Below are 26,047 nucleotides of genomic sequence, written 5' to 3'. Positions count from 1 at the left end.
AACTTCAATCTGAGCAACATTTGTGGGGGATTCTATGCAAAGTTTGTACGTTTATAGACTTTGAAGCCCCTTGTGCGTGCGGCAGCGCGTCCTCTCGCCTTGACAGTCCACACGCAGCATACTTGAGCCAATGCTGTGCTAAACCGTGTTCGGGGTGGCAGGAGGGGACATGGTGGGTTGTCAAGACGCCGCAAATGGTGACGGGGGTAAAAAGCAAATGCGGAAATAGCGTCATACGCGGTACGATGATGGCTGGCTTTGCTTGAGAGATGAGGAAGAGTACAACAGGTGGATCAGACATTTTGATGAGCTTGTTGGGTATCGCGGAGAATGCCCGATCTGAAGCACGCATTTACACGCATTTAACGTTTTTCACAGTTAGAGCAGTTTTAAGCCATAAAAACAGCCACAAGGTGGCAGAAGTGCATTTGATAAGAGGTCGGCGTGGATCTTTTCCACGTAAAAACACACTCGACAGCAAGGATGAAGTGCAAGAGCATGGAGGAGTGTAGCATGCAAAAGGTTAACCCTTGTAGAGAAATGTTAATGCATGAGCACGCACACATGCACACACACCATTTAGTTGCAAAGGTGAACAATGTAAATAGTTCATAGTGTTATATTTGTAAAGACATTGTTAATTTGATATAAAACAATCCTTTTTTGTTGTTTATGTTGGTATAGTTGTTTAGAGATTTGAGCTGTCACAAAAGCAAAAAATGTGTGTCAAAGTGAAAGTTATGCTGGAAATGTATCTTTAGCAGTAAAGCTGGTTTTCTCCCTTTTCAATGATACTTTCCTGAAACGTGCCAATGTTCTACTGCTGATTACGAAAGAACGAAAAAAGGTCGAAGCAAACTTTTTTTTTCTGATGAAAGATGGGACCCTAATTTTTCTTTTGGTAGGTTCCATGTTTATATAACAATAGAACACAATATTCTGTGTGCCTTGGAAAATCAGTCAAAATCGTCTAAAACGGGCGCTACTGAAGGGGTTGTCTTTTGGAAAATGGCTGGGATTGAATGAGATAAATAGCTCAACATCTATTTTTCAAATGGTCGCGATTGAAAGTTTGTCCACTGAAAGATAAATGTTGACCGTGCATACAATGCTCTTTTGATGCACACTTTTAAAAATGAATAAGTCCTGCTTGGTTTCGCCGCCCAGGGCAGGATAAATATGTCATGTTGTTTAAACACCGTGTGAAACTTTAGCCACCTTGTATCCTCTAATGAAAAGATTATACGCTTTTACAGGCCATAAATGTGCACAATTTAAGAGAGGCTGTTTTTATGTTGTTTTGCCTTGGAAAGAAAAGGCTTTATCACTCCGTCTGGATGGCTGCTCGGTAGAACCCACATGAATGATCCAACCAGAGTCCTTTGTTGTGTCCTCTCCTTGCATCCTAATACGGTGGCACCTCGGTGTTTATTATGAATCCATTCCTAAAGGAAAACCAGAATGTAGGAAAACTGAAGCAATATTTCATATAGTAAATATCAGTAGACGTAAATCCAATGAATCTGTTCCAGACACCCAAAATTCTGAACACAAATTATGCTTTACATGCAGAAAACAATGGGAAATAATTATAAATAGGAATGAACATTTAACATGACTTTTATTTTTATTGAAGACTCTTGTTGGCGAAGGCGGCGAGGAGCGGAGTGGGATGAGGGAAAGGGATGCCATCTTTGTGCTTTGCTATGAGCTCTTTCTTGAGTTCAAGAGTGCTTTTCACCTTCTTGATCACATCGCTGGCACACACTACTTTCTTTGGCCCCAGAGCGTAGGGTGCTTTGTCTAGGCACGGAAATCCACAGAATGGTACAGTACAGGGCAAACGGACTAGTTTGCTCCGTGCAATGTTGAGGCAGTGGACGAAAACAAAAAACGGAATTTACTGATAAATGCAGAATCTCACGGATATTGACATGTTGTGAATGAAATGCTGGAACGTTTGTGTGGGGAAATATTTCCCCAGCGGACCGCTCATTCATAGCGACATGTCCTCACTAGCCAGTAAGTCCATGAAAACACTCAATGGCTGATGTAAACTGGCTGGGTTGGCTTAGTTTAGCCTCGCATGCTAATGCTGCTGTGTGTGTGCCAAAGTTGTGTTTTAGGTCATGTAACCGAGCGTTTTAGGATGCCCGTGCCCGCTTACCTTGTGCGTGAAATAAAGACGACAGCCACGGCTACAAGAGGCACCCAGCTAGCTACCTCACTTAACAGTCAGAATACATTTTCAACACACACCAAACTTCCGGCCTTCAAAATAGGAGCGGAACACATCCTGTAATAGTGGCAATAAAATAGAAAAATAAAAAACATAAAAAATAAAAAAAAAAATAATAAATAGCCTACATTAATAATATGATTGCAATGATCGACAACTACATCTTCCTTAACCACAAGCTTGGATGCGATCGTTGGTTGAGGACTCTGTAGCGATGAAATGTTAGAAAAATACCGGGAAAAATTGTCCAATGATGTATTGCATCAATAAATGTCAGGGTTTTTGCATTTTGTTCACTGGCACAAGGAAACACACAATCTATGGTGACAAAATAAGAAAAAAATAAGAATAATAATAAAAAAAATACAACAGAATTTGGGAAAAAATAAGATAGGTATTTTATTCATCTCCAAGAGAAATTCACATTTCCAGCAGCTCTGCAAAAATGTCATAATGAACTTCCCAGTCATCACTTAATCCAAAAATACAGAACAGATCACAGCAAATTTGTAGTGCAATAATATATAATAAATAATAATAAAATGATACATAATAAGGTAATAAGTCCAGTCCTGTGTGTGTTTTTATCACTCCTCCTCTGCTGTGTTGAAAAGCAGCATGGCGTGGGGGAGGAATGACCTGCTCAGTCTTTCAGTGGAGCAGGACAGTGATAGTAATCTGCCACTGAAACTGCTCTTCTGGGAGATGATGCTGTGCATTAGATGATGCTGGCTGGCCATGATGGAAAGGAGACAGATTTCACAGGGTCCTAAAAAACCGGGGCAAAATTTGGGCGAAGCTTTTCATTGAAAACTGAATCATACGAAAACCGGGGCGTCTCCAAAACTGAGGTTTTGACTGTACGGTCGACCCTCGCAACTTCACGCTATAAACTATAAAAACGTGTTACATCCCAGCATTTTTGATTAATTGGATGTACATTTCTTATGGGTTAATGACGCTAACCAAGGTTCTATGGTATTTAGTGTTTTATTACTGCATTGTATGTCCTTCATAGTATTTATTGTTTTCTTACTGTATTATATGTCCTTCATGGTATTTATTGTTTTATTACTGTATTATATGTCCTTCATGGTATTTATTGTTTTATTACTGTATTATATGTCCTTCATGGTATTTAGTGTTTTATTACTGTATTATATGTCCTTCGTGGTATTTATTGTTTTATTACTGCATTGTATGTCCTTCATGGTATTTAGTGTTTTATTACTGTATTATATGTCCTTCGTGGTATTTATTGTTTTATTACTGTATTATATGTCCTTCATGGTATTTATTGTTTTATTACTGTATTATATGTCCTTCATGGTATTTAGTGTTTTATAACTGTATTATATGTCCTTCGTGGTATTTATTGTTTTATTACTGCATTGTATGTCCTTCATGGTATTTAGTGTTTTATTACTGTATTCTATGTCCTTCATGTGTTCTGTGTACAGTGTGAGCGAGTTAGGAGCTTTTCAGGTGTAAAAGTCGAAAACTCCACTTAAATCAGTCATTTTACATTCAAGTGGAAGTTGTTGAATTTAAAAAACAAATGGGACCATTACCAATCATTTACCCACTCTCGGTGAGCACAGTTTCAATCATCAGGCCATGCTGTGCTAATTGTAATTATGGGCTGCATTCAATTTATTCCCATTGCTCAGGAGGCAAGTTGCCATCATTGGAGGTTCGACGAGATTCAAAGACTTATTCTATCTGCAGCTTCTCACAGTGATTTCTTCATTTCCTCTCTATCATGAAAAGGACAGACGTATGTGTTGTTCAACACAAAATAATAGGCTAAAATGCCTTTACAACATTACCAAGGAAGGGAAATTGAGGGCCCCTTTTCTTTTCTCTTTTTGTCCCTTTTGTACAAGTGTTTGTTCAGCCTGAACATCAGTGCTGCTGCCAGTTTGAAGCGTAACAGTCTTTGACAAACTCATTTTCATGATGTGTCACTGCTTTGAATGGAAGTGAGGGAGTCCTGTGTGAATGCCGGGGTGGCCGTTCTTTCAGGCTGGCTGAATGAGGGGAGTGTAGCCGTGTTTAATGTGGACTTAAAAGAGAGGCAAACCCACCAGGAGTATACCATCAAGATTAATAGTAAGTGATCAAGCGATAGCCGTTTAAGCCAGGGTTCCTGACACTGTAAGCAGAGCCAAGTTGAAGGTGAAAGCTAAGCTATAAAACAGGTTAAAGAATTTGCCGGTTTTTATCGCCCCCAACTGTGAAATTGTCACAAACTCAGATGGAATAACTTGTAACATAGCAAATGTTGTCAATTACCGTCAATGATGTCAACAGTTAAACATTTGCCAACTTCATCGCACACCATTTTCCCCAGCTTCTACAAAACGATGGACATCATTTCAAGGTGCACCCAGCTGGTTCACCTTCGGGTCACTCCGCCCGCCCCCGCCTCGCAGTCCTTCCAGGCGTCAGATGTGACACAGCAAGAAATAAAATAAATTGGTTGAAGAGGTTATTGAAGTGCTCGTCAGTCTAAAGACCCACGAAGGACAACATTTGTACATTTGTACTGTCCCTGACATTTTCCTCTTCACCCTTGACAGTTTGCAAGTGTGTGGGCTGATGATAGTATGGCAATGTGGACACAGGAAACAGGCATCGGAAAGACTGCAATATTGATAGAACTGACAGTATTGAAGATGCCACATGCAATGTCTGCAAAAGAGATGCATTCAATACCACAAATTCAATCCGCCAACTGAAGGCTAAACGTGAAACGGAGTATGAAGCGTTTAGCAAGGCCACCGACCCTAAAACAACAAACTCTGGACTTTCGGAGGAAACACCAATATCCAAAAGTGAGTGAAATGGCAAAGAAGATCACTGAAAAGGTTGTCGAATTTATTGCTTGGGACAAACAGCGCATCTCAGTCGAAGAGAATGTGAGGTTTTGCTGTCTTTTAGAATGTTTGGATATACGGTATGTTCCGCCATCACGGCATTCCATCGTTGACTACAATTACAATTGTAATCATTGGTTAGCGTTCTGGCTGGGCAATTTTGGCAATAATCAAAATTCATGATTAACACAGCAGTTTTACATTGATTAGAAGCTCTAAATGTCGGTTTTGGTTATTTTTTTCATTAATCCAGCCTTAATTAATCCATTCCAGAATTGTTGATAACATTGTCAAAGTGTCGGATCGGGAATGGAAATCGGATCAGATCTGAGGCCAAAAATTTTATCGAAATCGAAGTCCAAAATTGCTGATCGGGAAATCCCTAGATAACATGGCAATATGGACACGGGACACAGTGGTTGGGCAACTACAATATCAGGGAACTGACTGTATGACAATATGGACACAGGACATAAATTGTACAGACTAGAATATTGGGGAACTGCGCCTCTCGATTACCGGTCAATCTATGTTCCTACCCTCACCTACAGTATGGTCATGAGCTTTGGATAGTGACAGAAAGGACAAGATTGCGGGTACAAGTGGCCAAAATTAGTTTTGGCCATTGGGAGAAACTGAGTAGAACCGATGCTCCTCCCTACTGAGAGGAGCCATATGAGTTGGCTTGGGCATCTGGTCAGGATGCCTCCTTGGGGGAGGTGTTCAGGGCACGGTAGGAGGCCTTGGGGTAGACCCAGGACACATTGGAGAGACTGTTTCTCAACTGACATAGGAATGCCCCTGGATCCGCCGGGAGGAACTGGACAAAGTAGTTGGGGAGAGGGAAGTCTGGACTTCCTTGCTTAGGTTATTGCCCCGCAACCCCGCTGTAACTACAAAAATATTTGATTTATTAATAAGGAAATGTCTGTCTATCTGTATTATTGTATTAATGTCTCTTCTGTTGTTGTTGCTTAATTTATTGGTATATATGTTTATGTGTTTATGTTTCTTATGTTCTTATTCTTTCTTGTGTTTTCTTTCTTTTCTTGGGAGAATGAACAGAATAAGATTTTCATTGCATGGTATAACTGCTGTTTTACCATGCACATGACAATAAAACTCTCTTGAATCTTGAATCTTGAATCTTGAATCTTGAAATTCACTTATCACTGTCAGGTCTGGAATCAATTAACCGAGATGACTGTACACAGGAACAGAACAGTGGCTGACTGTGTTGACTTATGATTAACTATCACTGGTGTCGGTCTTGACCATACTGTGAGGTGTTACTTTACCCTGCCATGTGTGATGTAGCGTATATGTAACAATAGCTACAGTTACTTAGGAATTTCTCATGTCTTGTGTGGGGATTGTGCTTCATTTTTTAGGATTATCAAGGGTCAGGGCATCGACATCAAGAACCTGAGTTCCAGATCAGTCCTTACGGTGACCAACATGACAGAGGATCGTTACGGGAACTACACATGCGTCGCCACCAACAAACTCGGGACCGCTAATGCCAGTGTGCCTCTCATTCGTAAGTACCGTTATACTGGATTTTTCCTTGCTTGTGCTGCAATGTTGAAGAGTCAAAGGTCTGTGGTGGATGTCCAGGGCGGTTTGTGCCCTCCAGACATATTATAATTTGTTGGCACTCAGGAGAAAATCCTGGCAGTATTTCAGCTGGTTTCCCACATATCTCCATAGGCTTTTCCTTACTGTTCTTATTATTTTCAACACCAAGCAGTCAGTCCGCGTGAGCCCTCCAACACTTTTTTTTTTTTTTTTTTTTGCTGCTTGTCTATTTTGTGTGTTTGTGTGTTGTTGTGGATCTGCCTTCATATTGTCTATCTGCATGGGCATTGGAAGATATTTGACTTTACGGCTTTACATTAGCACCGTTGCAGTGCACGGGTCAGCGATGTTAAGTAGAACGCCAAGTCAACAGGCTGACCCAGACTGCAAGAGAGTAGTATGTGTCAACCCCTTTTATAGTTTGGACACTTTTCAGACATATCAAACTGAGTTGAAAAGGTCCAAAATGCTGGTGCAGAAATGGACAGAGTACATAAAAAGATGATTCCAGAATATGAATATTACATAAGAGGCTGTTCTGTAGACTATCTTTGAAGAGTTTATGGTGAAAAATAACACAAAGATATTTTGAACCATGCATTAAAGCTCCTCTGTTATGCAAAATTGAATTTTTAACGATGCTATAACAGGAATATGTGTCCCTAGAGCCTGTTTATGAGCATCCAACGTGATACAAATGTATCATCTCCCTCACTTGTTTGCTCCACTTTTGAGAGAAGAAGCGCTCAAAATGCCCCGTTTTGAAGTTTCAGGGTTTCATAACATCATGAAGGGGGAAAAAAAATCCTTCCTCATGGGCATGATACCACCTCTGACCCGCCCCCAGGCAGATGAGCCCACCCAGTGTAAAAGGCAGGCTTCACTACACATCTTAAAATAAAGCTCAGAGTTATATCTGTCAGTCGGCTACAGACGAGGCAGTCATTGTATTTTTTTTCAGCAAATAGTCTTGACTCTTTCCATAAATCACGGTTAGATGAATTTAGTGTGGAAGACCTTTTTGAACTACGACAGATTATGGGACTTGAACATCGGTCGTCTTTGACTGCACAAACGTTCCTCAGGATGAAGGGACAAAAACATCCCTCCATTCATCCATTTTCTATGTCGCTTGTCCTCATTAGAGTCACAGGGGTATGCTGGAGCCTATCCCAGCTGACTTTGGACAAGAAGTGGAGTACAAAAACATCTCAAACTCCAAAATATTGTATTTGGACTCCATATTTTTCTTTATTTCCAAGTCTTGTAGCTGTAAAGGGCATGTTTTGTCCAAATAATGTATTGCCACTCAGCAAAGGTCAATCTGGCTTTCTCAAACGTTGGCAAGAAAGCCCGATACATTCCTCTAGTCAGCCCTGATGTGCAGAGTCCAGTGCTGGAATAGATTTGGACATCTTGCTGCTCCATACCGGCATGGCGATAAGAGGAGGCACGGCTACTCTTTGTCTTGGATGTCAGTAGAAGCAGTCGAGGCTAGGAGGATCTTATCCACAATATCTTACAATTTAGGAGTAAACTTCTGATCGTTCTATCAGCTTCCCAAGATCTGCCTCCATGCATCATTGACAAAAGCTTACAAATAAAAACAGAAAAGCCCTTGCTGTTGTTTGAGGAGGTCAAAACTGTGAATCAGTTGCACAAATACAACGTTGTTACCGCAGGCTTGTACGATTGGGAGTTAGAAGTGACTGACAGTATGCAGTGAACCTAGCATACAGTATGTTGGAATACATTGGATCTTGGTGTGGTCTTTGTTGCAATTCAGCGGCAGTTCTTATCTCCAGTTTTCAGGGATTTTCTGTCCAACTGCCTTGACCAAGGAAATCGGAGGTCACAACCGGTCGTACGAGCTCTTACGGCCGGACTACGTGCAAAAATACACAAGAAACGCACGGCTGGCGAGCGTGTGATGTGCTGATTTTCAAGCCGTAGACTGGCCACACACCAGCCGCAGAAATTCTTCGTCATGTCAAACATACTCTACGGGTGCTTAGGTTTTTTTCAGATTACAAGAAAAACGCACTTCATAAGTCTTCATGCGTCGTCCGTATGACCAACGGGTGTCTTTTGTATGTTTTGCTGGTGTCAGGTTTGGGCAAAATGTGAATGTTTTGTTAGTCGCACTTGGGGACTCTTATCTGCACCCCACATACATCATTTGTGCGACCGATGCACATTTAGATATTTCATAAGTCGAGATGCTTGACTTCAAAGCACATGTCTCTGTGTGCATGTTTCTTGCCATTGAATGTGCGTTGATAAAAGATTCTATTGGTTTCCGTTGACTGCCTTCTACTTGAGTCTACTTAACTGTGTTCAACCCGCTGGTTGGTTTCAGTTTGATAGTTGAGCTGCACAAACCTGTGTGGAGAGATGGGGTATGAGACAAGGACACTTTCTTTACTTTTTAGTGCATGAATCTCACACGGGGTCATTCGAACTCTTTCTGAATTCCTCCTGTCCCTGTCTTCGTGCATTGCTCTGTCACTGCCATTTTCCTGACTATGTGGATGATTTCCAGTCTTCTTTCAAATTGTTCTTTTTACTTCTATTATTTGAGGTGGCAGCTTTCATTTCTAAGTTGAGGGAGGAGCAATTGTGCTCATTAAATGAGACATTTTGGTTACACACGTAAATATGCTCAGGAATGAGTATTGGCTTTGTGGAGGATTTACTCCCTCAGTTGATTTCTATTATGAACGGTGGTGGTTATATATAACCACCTGCTCAGGAGATGTCATGTCATAGTCATTCTCTGGTGCACCTGTGACCAATCAACCAAATATAAATGAAAATTTGTAAAACTAAAAGAAAGAGCAGCATCCAGGTAGCAGTTTTTACTAGTCTTTAGCCATGATTGGCATTAAAGAACACAACGTGCCACAGCTTTTCTTTCCCGCTGCTCATTTTTATCACCTTTCTAGCTTGCTTGTTTTTGTAACCCATTCCATCAACCTTCTGCTGTGTGTCGACATAAACGGAACCACATATTTTGGCCAATTACGTGCAGCTTTAACAGAAAAAAAACGACGTCTCGTTCACTTCAAAGAGCCGGTCATTTGAAAGAGCCGGCTTTCATGACCGACCCACCATTCATTTCTTCACTTAATTTTGTGAATGAAAAGTAGAGATGCTCCGATCAGGGTTTTATGCTGCCGATTCCAATACTGATCTCACTCGTTAGTTGGCGTTTGACTGTTGCTGCCTTCTTGTCATTCTCTGCTGTGAGCCTGGAAAACTCACCAAGTTCCGCCAAGTATTTGTTCGCAATACATTTGTCGAAACTTTTACTGTGCTCCGCCCGCAAGATGTTTTTTTTGTGGGATGCTTTGCAAAAATTTACCACGGCAGACTCATATACTTTATCAGCGAAGGCGGCCAATACAAATATTACAATCCAAAATATTTTGGACACTATGACCGTAATACTAAGTCTGATCACTAGATTAGCATTGATCCATCCATCCATCTTCCATCACGCTTCTCCTCTTTAGGGCCGCGGGGGCATGCTGGAGCCTATCCCAGATGGACTGGTCGCCAGCCAATGGCAGGGCACATATAGACAAACAACCATTCATACCTATGGACAATTTAGAGTCACCAATGAACCTAACATGCATGTTTTTGGAATGTGGGAGGAAACCGGAGTACCCGGAGAAGACCCATACAGAAATGCCCAAGGGAGAATGAAACCCAGGTCTTCCCGATCTCCAGACTGTTACTGTGTTAGCCAACATGCTAACCATTAGACCACCGTGGGGCCGCATTGATCCATTTAAAAACAAAAAAAATACCTGTTGAATAAACGGGTCTACATTGTATTGCACTCGTTTTATAGGAAGGAAGTATGTGCTTGCTCTGTGGGATGTGACTTCCAGGAATATGAGTTCACGTAATCCGATAATCGTGCCCACCTCATTTAGCTGCCAAGCGGCGAGAAAGCGATGCCAGTTTAGGATTGCACAACAACACTGTAGAGCAAGGATCGGGGAGAAAAATCAATTTCATGTATTCAGTGATGAAATAAGAACAGGTCAATTCAATTATTCACCAGTTTGCACTGCACCCTTAGATGAGAACATCGTCCCTAGCAGGCCAGGGACGTGGAATCCAAGAAGATATTTCTGTAGCGTGCGGTGTTGTCAAAGGAGCCTCCACAGCCCTGTTTGTGTATGCACATACAACATCAAACGCGTGCCTCAGATCTTCCAATGGATGATCTTAATGGGACGCTGGCGAGGCCTGAAGGGAACACGCCAAAGAAGCCCTCAGCATAGTTGGAGGAGACAGAATCCATCCTGTGCTACCTCCCACAACTTCAATCCCTCCTCCTTTAGCCTTTGCCTGTCTGTCACGCGTTTACACTTTTTCTGACTGATTCTATTATTACCCCTCCCCCCCACCTCCTGTTCTTCCTATTCCGTTTTTTCACTCACTGTTTTCTCTCATTATTCCCTCACATATACATAAAACAGTGTCTCCTCTAACCCCGTTTTGCTCCCATGATCTCCACTAATGAAAGATAGGACAATTCTGATGTCGCCCTAAATGAGAAATGGCAAGCAATCACTGCGGTGTGCTCTCACAGGCACACTCACGCAAATAACAACACCCAAAGGTTAGACCACAGGTGACTTTGGATAGCTATTTTAGAAGCAGTCGATAGCCATTGATGGGCCAGACGGGAAGGGGGAACGAGGCGTGCATATTTGACCGAGCATCATACGTAGAGCTGAATTTAAAGTACAAACACCACATGGCTGTCATGTGACGAGGGGACAGACGATCAATGCGTCTATGTCAGAAGCCTCAAACTCAACTTACCTGGGGGCCGCTGGAGGTGAAGTCAAGTCATCCAACTGTCCGGAAACTGTCACAAGCCTGAGCTATGGTAGGCCACAAGTGGTTTAAAAAAAAAAAGGCAAATTTTATATAAAAATAGAAATAACTTGAGTTGCCCAAGACGTAGCCAGAGGCAGTTAAGCCTGCTTACAGGAAGTTGATTTTTGTTTGGGCAAGCAGGAGCCAAAACAACACATCGGACATGGCAGGAGGTCATTAGTCAACATCCAACCATCCATCTTCTTCATCTTGTCCGAGGTCGGGTCGGGTTGCTGGGGCAGCAGCCTAAGATGAGAAGTCCAGGCTTCCCTCTCCGGGTTGCTTTGTCTACCTCCTCCCGGTGGATCCTGAGGCGTTCCCAGGTCATCTGCGAGACATACAGTAGTCCCTCCAATGTGTCCTGTGTCTTCCCTGAGGCTTCCTACCGGTCAGACCTCCCCCACCCGAGCCACTCTCAACGCTCCTTTCACCCTATCTCTAACGGACAGCCCAGCTACCCTACGGAGGAAACCCATTTCACCCGCTTGTCCCCACCATGTAGTCCTTTCGGTCACTCCCCATAGGTTAGGGTAGGCACGGAGATCGACCGGTAAATTGAGAGCTTTGCCTTTCGACTCACCTCAACAGACAGACGCAGAGTCCGCATCTCTGCAGACCCCGCACCAATCCGCCTTTCTATCTCGCTTTCCATCCTTCCCTCAGTCTTGAACAAGACGCCGAGGTGCTTAAACTCCTTCACTAGGGGCTGGATCTCATCCCCGATCTATGTCTTATCCTCATCTATATCTATGCGAACAGGGCTAAGTCACAATGGGTTGTGCTTAAAATGCTCGACTAAATGACTTTTGGACAATTTGTTCCCACCCGTGCCCTCTCCTCAATGGCAGCCATGTTTTTCAACCAATCTTACTCTGTAGCAAATGCAACTTATGGGGTTCGACTTTGGGGTTTCATAACAACGCCACCGGGTGGTGTAGTTGTCAGAAAATGACAGTACTGGCAACAAAGTAGGGGTGCATGCTTTGCCACGTTTTCACCCTTTGGTGTGCAACACCACACAGGAATGGCGTTACACCATGGGGTGTCCTCATTTTTGTTTGCGACCCACTTGAAAATCTCTGATACCTGAAGTCACTGGATTCCACTTTATTGCCCTTTATAGACTGTGAAGCTGACAGATCCTTATATTCAGGGGTGTAAATGTGTTTGGCTTTAACCTCTTGAATCAGCCCATTACAGCTGATGAGATGAACTGTGACTCTGGAAAGAATAAACACATTTGGAGGGCCTCTGGAATAAAACTAATCTGGTTTCTGTTGCAAATCAACTGAAAATGAAAAACAGATGCAACATTTGGGCCGTGTGGACATTATATTTTTATAAATGAGGTAGATGTACATGTCTTCACTGCGTGACCTCTGTTTAATCGGGACCAAGTGCTTTTTGAAGGCTGCCGGGATTGTGATCTTTCGGATTTGACTTTGAGTAGAGATTACATTGAAATACAACAACCAGAACTTTTTCACACGATCACGATTTGAGTAAAACAACACCAAGTGTCATCTACTACTGACTTGTTTTTAGTTTTGAAATATAGTAATCCCTCGTTGAAGTTAATCGGTTCCAGACTCGACCCTGATAAGTGAATGTCTGATGTATTCATTAATATATTTTTGAAAAACCATGATAGAGTGAAGAAGTTCCGTAGTCGAAGGATGTGAGAGTGACTCTATCATAAATATAAGAAGGGATACTCACTCAGCAGGGTCTGTTGAAAATGTTGCAGCGTGACCGTAGCCAGATCATGTTCACAGCCGTCATGGCAGCACACTCTGTCAAATGGATTGCTGGACCGACCCTAACCTTAGCCCTGGTTTTTATATGTTTCATATCATGTAGCTTTACTGGCCAGTTGACCTGTTCAAATAGTCCCAATGTGATGTAACACTGCACATCTCTCTACAGCTGTTCAAGTACGCCTTATGAAGCCCCATCATTATCGCTGAGGTCAACTCATTTTACATCCATAACACTCCAACAACAACAAAACATAAACATTCCAACTTACTGTATCATGTTCGGGGCATCCACAGTCAAATTGTGCTTGCAGGAGAATAGTGTGTTCATTTTGTGTTATTTTGTTAACTGATGGTTTTGTGGTGTTTTTGTTGCAACAAAATGAGGTAAAAGTGATGTGAAATGTTCACTTGTCCATTCATTTGTCATTTGTAATTATTTTTGCACCTTTTTCTGCATGTAAAACTGTAAATATTGTCTATAAAATCTGTTTTGTGTTAATATTTTTGGGTGCCTGAAATGGATGAATTGGATTTAAATATTTTGTATGGGAAAATTAGCTTTGGTTAGAGTCCGTGTTGGTTTGAGTCGGCCCTTCTGAATGGATTAATGCCGTTAACCAAGGCACCACTGTACAAATAGCTGTAGCTGTGTGTTTTTATGATGACTCGAGTGACCTCCTGTGATATTAAAGATTATCTATTGAAATGAAAAATGTTTCAGTGATGAAACAGGTTATTTTTGAAATTGAACCGCCACCAAAACAGCCTGCCTTTTTGCATACGCACACTGCTGTGAACTGATTATATATGCATAAATAAATACTAATGCAATTCAACAGCTCAACAACCGAGCAGGTATTACATATTGCATATTGCCGGTTAAAGAAACATCATCAGTTTACGTGAAAGAAGAATCGTTGTGGTACTGCTGATGCACATTTACCGTAACCTGCTCACGGCTTTGGCAGCTCCAGATGCATTTGAGACATCAAAAGACAAAGAACAAATGTAGCTATGAATGATATTTTTCCACGTTTCGGGGTAACCACATTTACTCCGTTTCGATTCCCATTTCACGTGATGACAGGAGTGAAATTTGATGAAAAGAAGTGAAGCTGTACTTTCCAATTTTCTGAAGACTCCTCCGGCTTAATTGGTCAAGCTCTTATCCCCTCAGCCCACCTCGGCTTAGCCCCAGAGGAGATTTTTCCTATACCTTCGCCTTCATTTTCTCCTTCCTCCTCGCTTGCTTCCCAACCCCCTCAAGTAGTAATCAGAAGAGACTGATGAGAAAAAAAAGGGAGCAACTCTCTTCCTCTCCATCACCACTCAGCCTCCCTCAGGCGGGAGAGACACTGCTGGCTACTTGCTTAATGAGCATTGTGTTCGTTTGTCACGCCTATCAATCAGCATGCGCGGGTTGCCGTTCTGACGCGTCTCCTCATCTGGCATTGTTGTCGGCGACGTTGTTTTTGTGTGCCAGGCACACGTGTGAGTGGGCTTCGTGTGAGTCAAGGAGCAGGGAGACGGGCGCTAAAGGAGAGGCTGGTGTCATAACGGCAAATCATATTGAACGCTCGAGATTCTCCATTCTGCAAGTTGCACTCGTCACCTCCCGTGTCTCGCGCATATGCGGAATCCGCGCATCGTTCAGGGTGTGTGCTTTTTCGTGACACGATGGTGTTGTCTGTGAATATTCTCGTTCATCCAGGTTTTTGTACTCTCAGCGCATCGAATTGATGAGGTTGTGTTGGAAGACCCAGCAGGCTCCATCAGTCCATGCTCAAAGACTAGATAGGACAGCTCTAATCTGAGGGGATGGTGCGGGGTCCAGGTATTTATCCTCTAAGGCAGGGGGGTCCTCAACCACCAGGCCGCGGTCCGTGGGCGGGGTCGAACTGGGCCAAAAGCTTTCAGGCGCGATGATGAAAAAAATACACTTAAAAAACTAAATAAAAAACATCAAATTGTATGTAAATAGATATCAATTTTGGAAATATGGGCCTTTGTTTTGTTGAATGAAAAAGTATACAGTTAGAAATCCCATAGTTTTTGCATGTTTATGTTTATTGTGAGCAGTGACCTGTCCCACTTTGTCCTTGAACGCACCATCTAACTTTGTCCCACGCCGCACAGATAGACTACTATACTGTTTTTTCCTCTTTTTCTTTCACCTCATATTTGGTCCCAAATGCTGATGCTATGTGTGAATGCATAAGGGTAAGGTTTAATGGTGTTATTGAGTAATGTGCATATTTGTTTGGTGCGTAACCTCAAGTTAATTCATGCTAGCACACTGCCGTTTACCGCACACACCAATCAGCGACGTTATAATCATCTGTCTGAAAAACAAAGTCTGGACTGTCTGTATTCATTTTCTGCTTTTAATTTGATGTTGTTCCTGTTTCAGTTTTTCCCAGATACTTAATAAATGTAATAAATTAGATCACTATACTGTAGCCCCCACCCACCATAGATTTGTGGGAACATGAGCCGGTCCGTGGGTTCAAAAGGTTGTGGACCACTTCTCTAAGGTAGAGGAACGCCCCTACCAAGTGTGGTTTCACTCTTTTGTGGTGCACAACGACGGTCGTTAAGATACAGCGGCAGCCAGCCAGCAACAGTCGTTTGGGTCCATTCAGTTGTAACAACGGTCATGGACTAAAACCAAAAATGATTTGTTTCAGGCTTAAATGAATGAAAAAACGAATAAATGAATCTTTTAAGAAAGGTTGAAAGGACAGCGTTGTAGGTGGGGGACAGGTGGTCTCACAGACCTCAGGTGTAGACTGAAGGGATGGTGTGGGAGAAGCACCCCCCAGCCCAGGAATGGTTTGACTTGTTTATTCTGGACAGAGAAGACAGAAGGTTTGAAAGAGGAGTCAGGGAAGCCATTTCCTTCAAGGTTGAGACGGTGAGGTCTGCGACGCCACCCCTCCCCTGCGCACAACCAGACTTGGTTGGGGTGTGCCCCTATCTAGTCGTTGAGCGTGAAGCGATGAAGCCTGCAACATCTTCTAAGCCGTGAGAAGACGGTGGTGTTCATGTTAAAGCCTTCACGTATGTATGACATGTAAAGGTGTTGTCATGCCTTCCTCTAAAAGCGCACTAAAAATGTTGCAGCGTTCACTGATCATTGAAATGCTTGCATTTACATATTTTGGCAATCAGAAAAGACATTAACATTTTTGTTCCCAGTCGCACTCCGACGAGGAAACATTTGGTGCTGTGACAATGTGTTGGAGCTGCAGCCCAGCAGGCTTTAGAATTTAACACCCACCCACACTTCACCAGCTCCTGGATCTAGGAACGCTTATCCCACCATGACTGAGCACAGCGGATGCCTGCAGGACGGTACACAGTGGGAAGAATTAAAAATGACATTATAGCTCACAGAAAAACCAACACACCGAGTATGGATTCAGTTGGATAGAAGTACAGCGTGGATGGACAAAATCAATAATCCATTCATCAGTTGCAGTTATATGTCTTTATAGACACGACTGTGATAGTTAATTTTCACGGAATAGGCGTCTTTATTTATAAATCAAATATCATCATAGTTACAGCATAGAAAACCTGTTAACCTTCTAAATATGTTTTTTTGAACATTAAAGGCCTCTAGACATGAGACACCACTACGGTCACCTTTAACACTCCTATTACCCAACATAGTATACATAACAAGAGGAATTAATACATAAAATGTATTAATAACACATAATTAGGATCCTATCAAATCTCTTTTATTTTTTCCCAAACTTCATTTTTTTCTGTTTTCATTTTTTATAATTCCTTCCTGGGCGCATCGATTTCGCATAGCAACACAGAAACGAGCGCCTACACCTAGCATTAATGAACAAACACACAGCAGCAGTAGCGGCAGCTCCAATGTGTAGCGTTGCCTTTTGCGAGTGCCTTGACGCATTGAGAGCGTGGCGCTGATGCGCTGCAGGCGAGTGCATGGTGAAGCTAGTCACTAGCCGGCTCATAGCTAGCCGGTGTGGTGTGGCAAGGTCTGAGTACGCCAGTAGCGTAGTTTGAACGGCGTAACAATGTTAATAATAATAATAACAATGTCGCCGTAGCTTGGATAATATGCACGCCACATTATATGTAAATATAACACTGTTGCTGCTTTTTGGAGTTTTTTTCAGAAGCTTGTATAGGCGGAGTGTTTCCCATAACATGCGTTTTTAGCTAAGTTTTTTTTTGCTGTTTTTAAATCTTTAGAACGCCCAGAAAAGAGAAAGACATATGTGTTCATGTGTTCTAAAGGCCTCCTACCTGTCAGACATGCCCTGAAGCCCCCCCAATGAGACATCCGGGAGGCATCCTGACCAGATGCCCAAGCCACCTCATCTGGCGCCGCTCAATGCGAAGGAGCAGCGGTTCTACTCCGAGTTTCTCCCGGATGACAGTGCTTCTCACCTCATCTCTAAGGGAGAGTCCAGCCACGGAAAAAAACTTATTTCGGCCGCTTGTACCTGTGATATTGTCCTTTCGGCCACTACCCACTGAAAGGTTTGACTGCGCAAACAATGAATGAACACAAGAGGCTTATTTTACGTTAAATTAAATTGCACCGGTTTCTCTGAAAAATCATATGAAATAATAATAAATGAATGAGTGTCTCTTTAAAGGAAAGCTGCAACAGTACACCCTCTTAAAGTTTCACATTTTCTTATTCTTGATGTAGCTGACATTGGGATTTGCCTGAATTTGTCACACAGTTCTTCTTTTTGTTTACCTTTGAGTAAGAACTCTGCAGCAGAAGCACTCCTGCACAACTCTCCCGTCAGTGAAAGATATTTTGTTTTGCTCCAATTCCCACACAATCCTTAGTCAACACTCATCTGCACGTTGCTGTGCTGTAAATGAATGTGTTATGTTATTTTTCATACTCTAAGCAACGTTATTTTCCGCGCTCTCGCTTCAGACTTGGGTGGACACTTTGCCTGCAATGAGGCGTGTTTTGCCAGGTAATGTCGTGTCACATTTGTACTTCGTCTATTTTGGAGCTAGCAGCAGATGTTCCCTTGACCCTCACACATGAAGGAAACAGTGGTCATTCACCAATCTTCTAATTATGAAGGAATCAGCTGTTAAGCATCCAAAAGGAAGTTTTACCAGGATGCGCACGAGGTCATCCTCTATGCACTTGGATGAAAAAGTGTGCATTTGTCTGCTGTGTACAAATCCACGAGAGAGAGATTGCCTGTCAAAAGACATCTTCCGGACAGTAATGGAGCAACTGAAGCGTCTGAGAGCTCATGGAAGGATCCACTGGTGATTTATGCTCAAATATTAAACAGATAGCGCCCACCTGTCTATTTGAAGAAAGAACTAAAAAGGAATTGTCTTCACATGTCTGCTCCCCCATGAATTGGTTGAAGGGAAGCATCGGTTGAGGGAAAGATGCATTTGACCTGCCCCTGCACTCGTATACGTTGTCGAGGAGGCACGTGAATGCTGATCCCTACGCATTTGCAGCTTCAAACAGAATGATGAAATCCAATGAAAGTGGAGGCTTTACTGTTAGCGTCCTGATGTATGAAGACAAAGTCATTAAAAAGCTCTAAAAAAAGCAGCTCTATGGATGATGTGGACAAGCTTTTGGCCCCGCAGTTGATCATACAACTTTTCTGGGCTGCAGACACTCCTAAATACACGAAAACATGGTGGTCTTTTCTCAAACAGGGGATCCCCGCACATTTGTCATTTAGCATTCACAGCCCTGCAAATTCACAGATTTTTGGTCAAAAAATATTACCGGTAGTCATAATTTCTCAGTCAACCTCAGTTGGCAATTTATAAACACCTGCCAAGACAGGTAAAATGTACAGCAAACATCTACCACTGTTCAAATGTTTACATGTTTGTCTTTATGCTACACTGATCATGTTTTTTTGTCTTTTGCATTGCAAGCATTGAGATTTCGCTCTTTGTTCTGCAAATGTTAAGAATATTTTTTACCTAAATATTTTTTGCCTAAATTAAGCATTTATAAGCCTAAAAATGGCTAAATGAACTAAAATACAAATTTATGGCATTCAGAAGACACATTCAAAGACGTGATGATATGTAGTATTCCACAGTGGTCACTAGGTGTCAGTAATTCAAGATTCAAGAGATTCAAGATTCAAGAGAGTTTTATTGTCATGTGCATAGTAAAACAGCAGTTATACTATGCAATGAAAATCTTATTCTGTTCATTCTCCCAAGAAAAGAAAGAATACAGTCAGCCCCCACAGTCAGCCCCGGTGCATTGCGTTTTGGGTGGCGGTCGAGAAACATAAACATATATACCAATAAATTAAGCAACAACAAAAAGAAGAGACATTAATACAAATAAATATACAAATAAATAAGTAAATAAATAAATAAAGTGCTATGAGTGTGTGTTGCGTGCGGCGTGTGTGAGTGCTTCGTTGAGGAGCCTGATGGCCTGTGGGTAAAAGCTGTTTGCCAGCCTTGTGGTCCTGGACTTCAAACTCCTGTAGCGTCTGCCTGACGGTAGGAGTGTGAATAATGAGTGTTGTGGATGTGTGCTGTCCTTGATGAGGTTGTGTGTTCTTCGTAGGACTCTAGATTTATAAATGTCTTGCAGTGAGGGGAGGGCTGCCCCAACAATGTTCTGTGAGGTCTTGATCACCCGCTGGAGTGCCTTCCTATCACGTGTTGTACAGTTACCGTACCAAACAGTGATGGAGGCGGTAAAGACACTTTCCATAGTGCATCTGTAGAAGCAACTCAGGATTGTGGTGGACATGCCAAATTTCCTCAGTCTTCTCAGGAAGTACAGTCTCCTTTGGGACTTCTTCATAATTTGTTGGGTGTTGTGAGACCAGGTGAGGTCCTCGCTGATGTGTGTGCCAAGGAACTTGAAGGTTTTCACCCTCTCCACCTCAGTCTCATCAATAAACAGGGGTCTATGTGGCTCCTTTTCCCTTGTTCTTGGGTCGATGATCATCTCTTTGGTCTTATCTGTATTGAGAAGGAGATTGTTATCACGACACCAAGCTATGAGGTCCGCCACCTCTCTTCTGTATGATGTTTCAACACCACCAGTGATCAGTCCGATGACTGTAGTGTCATCTGCAAATTTAATGATGCTGGTGTTGTTCTGGGAGGCCACGCAATCGTAGGTGAAGAGCGTGTAGAGGAGTGGACTCAGCACACACCCCTGTGGGGTCCCAGTGCTCACAATTCTTGAGCTGGATGTGCGATTTTAGACTCTGACTGACTGGGGCCTGCCTGTGAGAAAGTTAAACACTCAGTTACAGAGGGAGGGTGACAGGCCAAGTGTGAGGAGCTTATTTGTGAGTTTGTGGGGGCTGACTGTATTAAAAGCAGAGCTATAGTCTATAAATAGCATTCTGACGTATGTGTCTTGGCCTCTCGTATGGACCTTTTCAGGTCATATCTGGCCTTTTTGTAGTCCTCAGCGGTGCCCATGACAAATGCAGTCGAACGAGCACGTAGCTTAGCCCTTACATCACAGTTCATCCACTGTTTTTGGATAGGGTATTTTCTGTAATACTTGGTGGTGCTAACAGTCTCTATGCGTGTGCTAATGTAGCCAGTAACAGCAGAAGCATATTCATCCAAATCAACAGTACAATCTTCCCTCCCCGCTGCAGTTTTAAACACATCCCAGTTTGTGCAGCCAAAGCAGTCCTGAAGTACTTGATCAGTTTCTTCATTCCACACTTTAACTGCTGTACTTACAGGGGCAGCTTGTTTAAGAAGTTGTCTGTATGTTGGATAAAGGAATATAGAGATGTGGTCAGCCTTTCCAAAGTGGGGTCTTGGAACAGCCTTCAAAGCACCTTTCATGTTGCTGTAGACTTGGTCCAGGATGTTATTTTCCCTTGTGGGAAAGCTCACATGCTGGTAATATTTGGGGAGGACAGTCCTGAGGTTACAGTGGTTGAAATCGCCAGATATAATAAATACAGCGTCTGGGTGTTTGGTCTCGTGTTTATCAATGATGTCATGCAGGAGGCCTAGTGCATTAGCAGTGTTAGCTCGTGGTGGGATGTAAACAGCAGTTAAATACACAGCGCTAAACTCACGAGGCAAATAAAAAGGTCTGCATTTCACCATCAGCAGCTCAATGTCCTGCGAGCAGTGCTTTTCCATCGTCTGTACGTCTGTGCACCACCGTTTGTTTACGTAAACACAGACGCCGCCACCTCTGTGTTTACCAGACGCTAAAGTCCGATCTCCCCGGTAAGCAGCAAATGTTTCCAACTGGATCGCCGAGTCCGGTATATCCTCCGTCAGCCAGGTTTCTGTGAAGGTGAGGACACAGCATTCCCTGATCTCATGATGAGCTGTAATCCTTGCTCTCAGTTTGTCCATCTTGTTTTCGAGGGAGCGGACGTTGGCTAGCAGCAGGCTTGGTAGCGGTGGCCTAGTCGCTCTAGCTTTTAGCCTAGCATGCAGGCCGGCCCGCTTGCCTCGTTTACGCCTCGGATGCTTTGCTCGCCGGGTATTCAGCTCACCAGGCCCGCAGGCTGCTGCGTTCTCCCGGCGCCAAAGAAAGGCAAAGTCTGAGTGGCTAAATGAAAGTTCATGGTGAACCCTGCCGATGTTCAAAAGTGTCTCTCTGTTGTAATGTACTGCGTGAGTGTGTTGAATGTCCCAAATGAACAATAAAATAGCAAAAAATAGAAAAAAACGGGAGAGACGTCTGCCACGAAGGGCGCCATCTTTGATTCTAATTGACGAGACAATAACCACAGCAGGAAGTACTGTACGACAAGGAACTCTCCCAGTGCTAACATGCATGAGTCTATGTTATGTTTTATTTTCTCTTATTTCTACTATTTTGGGTAATAGGGGTGTAAAGGTGACTAGGAGAGTTAGGGCTCTAATAATGTTCAAGACCGCATTTAGAAGGTCGGAAACCATGCTCTGGTTACGAAAATAGCGATTTAATAAATAAGGATTCCTACTTATGATGGTCCGCTCTGGAACCAATTAAATGCAATAAACGAGGCATGATTGTATTTTTGTCCAAATTACCAACAGGGATGGAACGCGATAGGGTTCATCAACACAGCCTACTAACATTTCAGGCAGGTTACCAGACCTTTTGAAAATTGCAGAATGCTAGAGAAATATTGTGTACTCCAGCGGACCACAAAAACCTTTTTGACCCACAGACACGTGTTCCCACAAGTCTCCATTGAGCCGGGGGGGGAGCAGGGAAGCCCAGACTTCCCTCTCGTCCCAGCGGATCCCAGGCCAGTTGAGGGACATACTATAGTCTCTCCAACATGTCCTGGGTCTTCCCAAGGCGTCCTACCGGTCAGACATGTCCTGAACACCTCCCCAGGGAGACGTCCGGGAGGCATCCTGACCAGATGCCCAAGCCACCTCATCTGGCACCTCTCAGTGCGAAGGAGCAGCGGTTCTACTCCGAGTTTCTCCTGGATGACAGTGCTTCTTCCCTTCTCTCTATCTCTAAGGGAGTGTCCAGCCACCCTACGGAAAAAACATATTTCGGCCGCTTGTACCCGCAATGAACATTGTTGGGGCAGCCCTCCCCTCACTGCAAGACATTTATAAAACTAGAGTCCTACGCAGAACACACAACCTCATCAAGGACAGCACACATCCACAACACTCATTATTCACACTCCTACCGTCAGGCAGACGCTACAGGAGTTTGAAGTCCAGGACCACAAGGCTGGCAAACAGCTTTTACCCACAGGCCATCAGGCTTCTCAACGAAGCACTCGCACACGCCGCACGCAACACACGCACACACTCATAGCACTTTATTTATTTATTTATTTGTATTATTTACTTGTATTAATGTCTCTTCTGTTGTTGTTGCTTAATTTATTGGTATATATGTTTATGTGTTTATGTTTCTTATGTTCTTATTCTTTCATTTGTTTTCTTTCTTTTCTTGGGAGAATGAACAGAATAAGATTTTCATTGCATGGTATAACTGCTGTTGTACTATGCACACGACAATAAAACTCTCTTGAATCTTGATCTTGAATCTTGAATGGCCCATATTTCCAAAATTGATTGATTGAACATGAATTTGAATGTAGTTATTTTCCAAATGTAAGTGTATTTTTTTTAATCATTGCACCTGAAAGCTTCCCTCGTGGCGCCGTCCGGTGGTTTTGGACACACGGGCGACTCAGTTAGGAAAACGTGATAAAGTACGCTGATTCAGTTTTTGTATACAAAACTCAACGACCAAGCACCGCCTCCTCTTCAAAACTTTATAAAGAGAAACTCTAACAGTACAACTAAGTCCAGCTCCAGAGGGGACAGTTTGGTAACAGACCGGCCAACATGGCAAGACCGAATCAGAGATGGTGTTGACTCCTTTTGCCGTAACAGGGTTGAAACGTGAACTGCGCAAGTCCAACCGACCTACCTGCCAACCGCCCAAAGGGATGCTCTTTGTCCAGTTTGGGAGAGAACTGCATTGGGACTGATCAGTCACATAAAATACAATCAATGCTCTGTGCTATTTTTTGAACATGTCCGTCTTCAATTTTAATATCAACCTGCTCGGCGACTGGTGATGGAAATCAGCCACTGGCTACACTCTCTCGTATTTACATGCTCATTTTGGTGACAATAGTCATGAAGTGAAAGGTCCATATTGTTTCATCGCCAACCTTGAGGTTCCAACTGTGCCTTCAGACGCTGGCGTGGCTGCCGGGTGTTTCTCCATGTGGCATTTAACACTTCCACTCCAACAGGAAAGTCTTCTGACACACTCTTCTGAACATTTCCTGCATGTTCCATTATTCCATCTCCCAAACGCCGCCAGCAGCTCAGCCTGAAATTAGTTCAGAAGCTAATCAGATTGGGACCCAGAGGTCCCTCCTCAGAGCGAGTAAAAGGACACCCCGCCATGCGTCCATTGTGTTGTAATGGATGTTGAATAAAAATAAGATTCGCTAGATGTGATTGTTGAAGTCTCTGGCAGTTCCAGATGCAGTAATACCCGTGAAAGACAGCTGGACTGTTCTTTAACACGCTCGACCTGCAATATGATTGACGTTTCACTCAGTGTGTCGTTTCCGAGCTCTTTTCCTCTGCACATGAGACAAAACCACGTCTTAAGCGCATGAGGAGGTTGCATCTTGCCGCGGAGACGCTGATCCTTCATGCATGGAGAGGATTTGTCTCCATCCCTGTCCTTTTGTCCTTGCATGCTCTTCTTTTGTTTTCTTTTTTTATTTTATTTTACGTCTCCATTCTGTTAATAATACATGAATGTCCTTTTGTCCCTCCCCTTTCCCTCCCCCTTCTCCTCCCCTGTAGCGATTATTGAACCCACCACCACTATCGCTGTCTCAAGCCCAGGTCAGTATATGTCACCATGCTGTACGCCAAACCAGCAAAGAGGTCCGCTGCCTCATACTAACTAGAACCAAAATCGTCTCCATCTTCTTCCGATTGGCTGTCCGCAATGCCTGCTGGGTGTACAGCTTTGTTGTACGTCCTTATTTTCTTTCATTTGCTTTTTTTCCCTCCAAATTTACTTTGCCTTATAATTTTGGCTTTGGATTTTGACAGCCTGGCTTCATTTGCAGCGTCCCCGCAGCCTGTAACCATCTCCACGGCGTCCCTTCCATCACAAACGCTGCCTCCGCCGCCGCCCCCCCTCCCCCCACGTGAAGTAAATGGTCGCATCATCAAAGTGGCTGTTACATACGCCTCTGGGCCTGATGCTTTTCATAATGCTGATGGCTCCCTCTCCTCTCTGGCTTTCCCACGGCCGGCAGCAGCATCCCCTCGCATCTTAGCGCGAGTTCAACGCAGCGCACATCAAAGGCAGGATGCTGATGGTGGCAAAGGCTCTCAGCTTGTTGTTTGGAAGATGGAATCTCTTCCCTCTTTGTATTCCTCCCTCCCTTATCTTCTCTCTTTCTGAGGCTTCATCTTTCAACATCCCTCTCCCTTCCTTCTGTCCAACCATGTGGTGTCGTGACCACCCTTGTGTTGGTGTTGGTGGTGTACTGTCAATGTCACCCCCGTTCCACCACCTCTTCCATCTTGCCGTCCTTTCTCATCCTTTCTATCTGTTCTTCTTTTCGCCGTCTCTGATGCGTTTAAGAAGGTTCCACAAGTCCACGTTCTAAATGTGCAAAACCATTCAGACAACAATTGATTGACATTAGCTGCTGCAGATGTGAGCCGACAGCTTGGAAGTGTAGTATGGAGTAGGGACACCGCTGTGAGGAAGGGCTCAGCTTGCGCTAGGAGAACAAGGGTTTATTTACAGGCCACCAGAGCCTCCGCCCTTTGTGGGCGCCACTCAGCTGCACACCCCCGAACACATTGTGCAAACTCATGCCGCATACAAATACAAAATGGTAAAAATAAATAAATAAATAAATACAGCAATAACAACAGACTAACACTCTGTCTCCTAGAATCACATGTACTCAAATGATTGATACCAAGAATGTATCGTAACACTGTATTGTTATCCTAAGAACATATTGTAAGATTGTATCGTAAAAAGATATTATAAGAATGCAGAGTAAGAAATTATTGTAAGAAGGTATCGTAAGAATGCACCATAGGAAGGTATACTAGCGTATTGTAAGAATGTATCGTAAGTATCATGAGAATGTATCGTACAAACATATCGTAAGAATGTGTCATAAGTATCGTGACAATGTATCGTAAGAATG

General features: G+C 43.2%; 1 protein-coding gene across 3 annotated transcripts in view; it reads left to right on the top strand.

Annotated features, from left to right (window-relative positions):
- Positions 1-26,047, top strand: part of negr1 (neuronal growth regulator 1) — a 191,061-nt gene that overhangs the window by 115,690 nt on the left and 49,324 nt on the right. For 2 of the 3 annotated variants that reach the window (XM_054790013.1, XM_054790011.1), the window contains 2 exons: positions 6,510-6,658; positions 24,669-24,710. In XM_054790013.1, coding sequence (XP_054645988.1) covers positions 6,510-6,658; positions 24,669-24,710 — 191 coding nt within the window. The remainder of the gene's footprint in view (positions 1-6,509; positions 6,659-24,668; positions 24,711-26,047) is intronic. The other variant, XM_054790012.1, reaches the window with a different exon arrangement.

The sequence above is a fragment of the Dunckerocampus dactyliophorus genome, chromosome 10 (assembly GCF_027744805.1).
Source record: "Dunckerocampus dactyliophorus isolate RoL2022-P2 chromosome 10, RoL_Ddac_1.1, whole genome shotgun sequence".
NCBI lineage: Eukaryota > Metazoa > Chordata > Actinopteri > Syngnathiformes > Syngnathidae > Dunckerocampus > Dunckerocampus dactyliophorus.
Note: the sequence above shows the minus strand (reverse complement) of the source record. Positions and strands in the feature narration are given on the sequence as shown.